This window comes from Manihot esculenta, chromosome 6 (genome assembly GCF_001659605.2).
Source record: "Manihot esculenta cultivar AM560-2 chromosome 6, M.esculenta_v8, whole genome shotgun sequence".
In the NCBI taxonomy this organism is placed as follows: domain Eukaryota; kingdom Viridiplantae; phylum Streptophyta; class Magnoliopsida; order Malpighiales; family Euphorbiaceae; genus Manihot; species Manihot esculenta.
The window spans coordinates 12,871,150-12,878,416 of record NC_035166.2 but is presented as its reverse complement, the minus strand read 5'-3'; the positions used below and the strand labels follow the sequence as shown (position 1 = coordinate 12,878,416).

The 7,267-nt window shown below is 30.4% G+C and overlaps 1 protein-coding gene across 1 annotated transcript; it reads left to right on the top strand.

Annotated features, from left to right (window-relative positions):
* Window positions 1–1,405: 1,405 nt before the first annotated feature.
* On the top strand, window positions 1,406–6,257 carry LOC110618013 (probable protein phosphatase 2C 27). Its single transcript, XM_021761007.2, has 4 exons — window positions 1,406–1,851; window positions 3,505–3,693; window positions 4,116–4,327; window positions 5,429–6,257. The coding sequence occupies exons 1-4, from the start codon at window positions 1,666–1,668 to the stop codon at window positions 5,991–5,993; spliced, it is 1,152 nt and encodes a 383-aa protein (XP_021616699.1). The 5' UTR covers window positions 1,406–1,665; the 3' UTR covers window positions 5,994–6,257.
* Window positions 6,258–7,267: the final 1,010 nt, after the last annotated feature.

The window sequence follows — 7,267 nt, the reverse complement described above, 5'->3', positions numbered from 1 at the left end:
TTTCAATTTTTTAATATTTAAAAAAATATAATTAATAAAAAATATTTTTTATTAAATATTTTTAAAAAAAAATAAATTATTTTATTATATTTTTATAGAAAATATTTCTTAAATATAAATTATTTTTTAAAAAAACCGGAGCCTTATATGATCATTATTTCAGTCCATCTCTTAAGTCTCTCTTTCTTTTCCTTTTTTTTCTTTTTACACTTATTGAAGTGATAATATTATTTTGGGTGAGTAGTATTTAATTTAAATTAAAAAATTAATTAAATTAAATTAATTTAAAAGTTTAATTTTATTTTTTATTTTTTAACTTAATTTTATTTTTAAAAATTTTAATTATTTTAATTTAGTTTAATTTTAATTATAAAAAATTTGATAAAATCGAATCTAACTAATTATTGATGATAATATATTATTTTTAATAATATAAAGATATTAAATTATAATTAAGTTAAATTAAATCGGTTTGATTTAAATTAATTTAATTTAATTTTTATAAAATTTAAAATTAAAATTTTAATTTTTAATTTTTTAATTTGATTTGATTTTAAATTAAATTTCAGTCAAATTCTAAATAATTAATTAATTAATTGAAATAAATCAATTTGAAATTTTATTTTTCTAAAATATTAACTAAATCAAAAATATAATTGAATTAATTGAAATAAATTAAAATATTTTATATTACTAATTCGTTAAATATATAAATAAAAAAACGTAAATAAATTGTTTTGGAAAATTAATGATTATAAATTTAATATTATTAATAAATTTATAAAAATAATAATTATAAATAATATTTTATTAATAAAATTATAATAAATATATAAATTAATAAAAATTTAATCATTTTAGTTAGTTTAATTATTGAATTGCTAATTAAAAATCAGAATTTTAAAAAATTATTAATTAATAATTAAATTAAACCAATTTTAAAAAATTGGATATGAAATATTTAATATAATAATATTAAAATCGTAACACGTTTTTAAAAAGTCAACAGATATGTGGACCATAAATTTATTTAATGTTGGTTTGTTGCTAATTATTCTACAATTTAGCCCTTTAGTATAAACACGTGACTTTTTTTTTGAAGTTTTTAAAAATTGTGCTAATTATGTTTTTTTCTCGTGAAATGGTAATTTAATTTTTTAACTTAAATAACAATTTATGTATTAATTAATTTATTAAAAATTAATTTTATTAATACTAAAAATGATTTAGTAATATAAATAAACAAATGGAGAGTATATTAAAAATTAAGTAAATAAAATTAAGTTTTAACGATGTCGTTTTCTATTTCAAAAAAAAAAAACGATGTCGTATTTATAAATTATGTGAAAATAGAAGTCGGTGAATTCAGATAAATAAAATCACAGAAATAACAAAGAACAAAAATAAAACACGACCAACTGATTTTCAGCCACGCTTTCTTAGAAAAATCTGGAATTTAACGGCTCTTCTTCTTCTACATTTCTATACTCTCCGTCTACCCCATTATATTCCCAGAATCTTCTCATCGAGTCACTATTTTTCTTTGATTCTCTCTCTATTTTCCCTTGGCTCCTCACTTTGGATTCCCGCAAACAAGAAGGAGTCGCTGCTAAAGAGTCTAAAAGCCTTCCGCTTTTCTTTCTTGTCATTTATCAACGTCCAGTCATGTGTGTTAAGGATTCTGAGGAGGTTACCCCAGAAATCGAAAGCCTCGTCGACAATTCCAACATCAACAAGAAGCAGTCTTGGCCTTTGCATTGTGAGATCTTGCATGCCCAGATGGATAATTGGGATAAAGACTCTTCCTTGATTAGTTCCGGTGATGGGATCAGTCTCTGCAACTCGTTTCCTGTATGAATTTTGATTCTCTCTCTTTTATATGTCTAAGTTTGTTTTTTCCCTTAATTTTATTTGGTGTTGTCTGTTTCCTTTGAGTTCTGATGATCAGTTTGATTAGAAACATTTATGTTTCTGTTGAAGGTTTTGGTTTTAGTTGCTTGTGCTGTGCAATTAACAATTTCTTTCTGGTTTATCTATATGATATGGGAAGCATGGGTCATCTGTGGATACAATTATTGCTTTCTCTCAAGAAATTGGAGCTGATTGTCTCAATTAGCTATGAATTTTCTTTCATTTCAGTATTTCTGTCTTTCTTTCTTTTTTGTTTTAGTAATTGCTTTCTATAGTAACTACACAATTCCAATTTTAATTCCTTCACTGGTGTTTCTCTAGCTCTACTGCCTTCCTAGTTCTATTTTAGTCGTATCAGAAAACTTCTTAGAAGATTTGTCTATTTCTTCCCCCTTTTTCTATTGAACTCTTTAGAAATATTTTGTATTTGCTGCATTGAAAAATCCAGAAACTGCGGGGAAAATCTTTTTGCCTGCTTTATATGGTCAATGAATTCACGTGTAGGCTTTTGGTACTAATTGGACAACAGGAATGCTTTCACAGTAACCTTGATAAGGTTGCTACCTTCTTTTTGTCTTTATCACATCTTTTGAAACTTTATATCCATAGGTGTCCCATTTTATTCTTAAATCATTTATCCTATGTTATACACTGTTGATTATTAGAAATGTAAAGATGAATCTCTAGCCAATTAAAAAAAAACTTCTTTCCTTCAGTGAAAGTGACAACCGATACTATAGACCTCAATTCCTTTTGGGAACTCAGGAATGTTGGAAAATTCGTGTTTTAATCCTTTTATATTCACAAAAGGAAAAGCAAAATAGTGTTCATAAAAAATGGGATTCCATTTTCTGGTAGCCATGGTTGAGATTCTTCCATAGCATGTAATGATAGTAATAGTATAGTTATTGACATGATCAGTTTTCTAATAATTTCTCTCAAGTATCTCATGTCATGGATTTTAAGTTATAGTTTGGCTTGGCTTGTATTTATTTCATGAGGTAACCCCAAAGCCAAATGAACAAGGATAGCATATTTGCTCGGCAATTGGTTGCCACATAAAACTAATTTCAGAAACATTATCTAAGTAATAACTCTCAAATATCTTATGAGAAGTAGTTGAGCTTTCCGATTGTGTATTTGCCTGATATATACTGTCGCTGTAATTACTATGACTTTAATTGTGATACTGGTAGGATTAAGACAAGATGTAGATTAGGTAACAAGGAATTTTCTAGCATTCGGTTTTCTGATATTTAAAGGTTTTGAGTTCTATGATCGTAAAGCACTTGCTCTTTGATTATGTAAAGCCTGGGGGAATTGGAGCTATGCTATGTTTATTGGCTTACTTGATTCTTTATTCTGTATTTCACTGCGGCATGTGCCTTCCTAATATATGGCCAAATACATACTTTTAGCATTGATTCATTACTCGGAGGGAAATGCTTATTATTAAATTAACATTTAAATATGCGATTCTTGTATATGGAAAGTTCTAGTCTAGTATACTATCTGTGACTGAAGATTACCTTTTTTAGTCATTTGTTTTCCATTTATTGCTTTAATTAATTTCATTATCTTTGTGGCCTTCAGCTAGATAGCATCTGTGAGGATCGAGTGGCTCTAGAGAGGAAACATAATATTTTTCCTGTCCTTCGGTCAGGGGAATGGTCTGACATTGGTGGTCGGCCTTATATGGAGGATACACACATTTGCATTAGTGACTTGGCAAAAGAATTTGGTTACAATTTACTTAGGGAGGAACCTGTTTCTTTCTATGGTGTAAGTCTTCTTCCTGTAATCTTATTTCAGTGCTTCATGGAAATTTACGTATTTCACATAAATTTCATTTTTTTTCCCTAATTTCTCAGTTAATTAGTTATAGGGCGGTTATTAAGAATATTGGCCGTGCACTAGCTTCTTAGAACATGGCTTTACTTGAAGGTGTTGCTTATTTCCAGTGGTTGGATGTTATTAAGGCTCCTGCTTCCAGTTCCCTTGAACACCATACCCCCAACCTGTAAAATTCAAAGGGAAATCAGTACACAATTACTTAAAGCTTGTGACCTGAGCAGAACTTGACCAGAATAAACTTATTGTAATTACATAATATAAAGTATTTAGGAAACAAAATATGCACATAGAGTAAGAATTTTTCATTGTTAGTTTTACAATTTGTACTGGCAATTGCTTTGAAACGACAGGTATTTGATGGGCATGGGGGAAAGAATGCAGCACATTTTGTCCGGGATCATTTGCCAAGAGTCATTGTTGAGGATGCAGATTTCCCATTAGAACTTGAGAAAGCAGTCACAAGGTCGTTCGTTGAGACTGATACAGCTTTTGCAGAGACTTGCACCCTTGAGTCTGGCCTCTCTTCTGGCACAACTGCGCTCACTGCAATGATATTTGGGAGGTAAGCTTCTTCCATTCTTCTCTGTTGGTCAGTCATCACAAAGAAAATTTATAATTTATAAATGAATTTATCTGTTTTTAAATTTAAGTTTCTTTGTAGTGTATTATGTCTATCATAGTTAAAAGAAAGATAAGTCTTAGTGCTTGTAGATGATCAAGGTCATGAGCTATAAGGGATGTCTTCAGAAGTGTCTTGGGACATGGATGATAATTTGAATTTTATACCTCAGAAGGTTGATGAAGGTATAAATGGAATTTTGTTGCAACCATATTAGATGGAGGAGATTTATATTGCTATCAAATAGTTGGATCCGAATAAGGCACTAAGTCTAGATTTTGCTTCTATTTTTCAAGTGTTATTGGTCTACTATTAGGTCTAATATGGTAGGTTTAGTTATGCACGTGTTAAAAGGTAGACCAATGCTAGAAAATTTTAACCATACCAATAATGCTTCAGCAATTTGCAGCTCAACCCATCCCCCCTTTTTTTTTCTGATTCAAAAGGACTTTCTGGTCCATCCGAAACTAAATGATAATTTAAGAGGTAATAATGGTTGTTTGAAGGTGTGAATTCATTACAAAATGAGATTTAGGTGTAGGCGCTAATACATTTTAGGATTTAGACAATGGTATTTTTGCAGCGGTTATGAACTTATTGTCTTAATACTACTAACGCAATAGTTTGGCAGCAGTTTACAACTGTTATAAAAAATTCACCTTTTTTATTATATATAATAATACATTTTAATAAAAAGTTTATTTTATATTTAATAGAATTATAATTTTTACCGCATTTTTTATTCGTTGCAAAAAATAATAATTAAACTGATATCTTAAAATTAGTGGTCGCAGATATTGTGGTTTTCAAATCGTTCCTATGTATCTATGGTTACAATTAAAGTATATAATAAGACAATAATTTATGCCTGCCGCCTTAGGCCTATTTTTGTAGCAGTGAGAATTGAAGAAAATGCACAGGGAAAGATGATAAAATGGACCTTGTCTTTGATTGATAGCTTCATGAGTTCTGTAAGGTGAACGAATAGTAAAACCAGAACATTGTTATCATATTTGCTTGATTATCTTCCTTTATTTTGGACAGGTCTTTGCTTGTGGCAAATGCTGGTGATTGCCGGGCTGTACTGTCACGACGTGGAACAGCTGTAGAAATGTCAAATGACCATAGGCCTTGCTGTGTTAATGAAAGGACACGGATCGAGTCCCTGGGGGGATACGTTGAAGATGGCTATCTGAATGGCCTGTTAGCTGTTACTCGAGCATTAGGTGATTGGCACCTAGAAGGGATGAAGGTGAAGGGCGGCGATAGAGGTGGTCCCTTGAGCGCTGAACCGGAGCTTAAATTGATTACTCTAACAAAGGACGATGAGTTCTTGATCATCGGAAGTGATGGAATATGGGATGTGTTTTCCAGCCAAAATTCAGTATCCTTTGCTCGGAGAAGACTTCAAGAGCACAATGATGTGAAATTGTGTTGCAAAGAAATAGTAGAGGAAGCAATAAAACGCGGAGCGACAGACAATTTGACAGTTGTTGTCATAAGCTTTCACTTAGAGCCACCTCCACAAGTGGCAGTAGAAAGGGGAAGAGTCAGACGAAGCATTTCCGCCGAGGGACTTCAGAGTCTCAAATGTCTGTTACAGGGGTAATACTCAAATTCTGAATTCATTTTCTTTTCTTTTTGGTCTCTGTAAAGTAAAACTAGTCAATAATGGGAAAGAGATATACTAGCTTTTACTCTTAAGTGTCTTATTTGTGTACATAAATCACTCCGGAAAAGGAAAACTGAAATTCTCCTGCCTGTTAATTGTTGTTGATTCATTCAGTTTCAAGCAAATGTAATTGCAGGGACATGAGATTTGAAGGATTGAACAATTGATACCATTATTTATGACATTGAACTTTTCTTTGTATTTCTTCAGTTTAACATGGATTTAAAACCATGTTATTTAATCATCACAAGGATATTTAGACAATTCATAATACAGAAAAATATGATGTTCAAGATTTTGGTTCTTGCATATCCTTCTTTCTGAACACCTGCTACATCCTTAAGCTGCAGTCCATGGCTGTAGCCACCATGTAGAAACCATCATTATCATTTGTTGATGAATACCGGCTGCTTGTTGAGTCAGCAAAAGACTTGTTTATGCTTACATCACTCGTTCCCTTGGGAAATGGGAGTCCAACACAAAAACATTAGAACCTATTTCTGGGTTTTAATGAATCCTACAATGCAGTTTACATGCAAGCTCAAAGGAAAATTTACATGGCATCATGCACGAAAAATTTTTAGCAGACTGAATAGATGTAAGGAGAAAGCAGTAGAGATTAAAAGGGGAGAAATTTTATAATATTATCGTTATATGTACAAATTGTATAAAACTATTGATCATAATGAGTTCTATGAAAATTTCATTATAATTAACGATTAATATGTACCTGTCGTACATAAAATACAATTGTTGTATAGAATAATTTTTCAAGAGAGAGCACAGGGCTGATTGTATTCTACAAAGTTGTTGGGTTTTAATAGAATTGAGCGCAGCAAAAAATAGAAAAATAAATTTTTCACCAACATAAATCACATTTAAACAAAGAAAACAATAATAATTAAAGAGAAAATGTTCTTCGCCGCAAAACACGAGATTGTTCGGTTTAGTTGGTTGTCGCAAACCATAAACCATCCAAATGTATAATCTCTAATAATATCCAGGCAAAATAATAATCGAAAATTTTTAAAACAATTATAAGATATTGAGAAGGAAAGAGATTTTGAATGCTAACTCTATATCTTTCCAACGAATTCTGAAGGCTTTTAAAAGAAGTTTCAGCCAAGAGTCACATAGACTCTCACAAGATGCTTTTTATACTAAAACTCTAGGATTTCAATATAATAGTATTATTTATTTATTTAACTAAT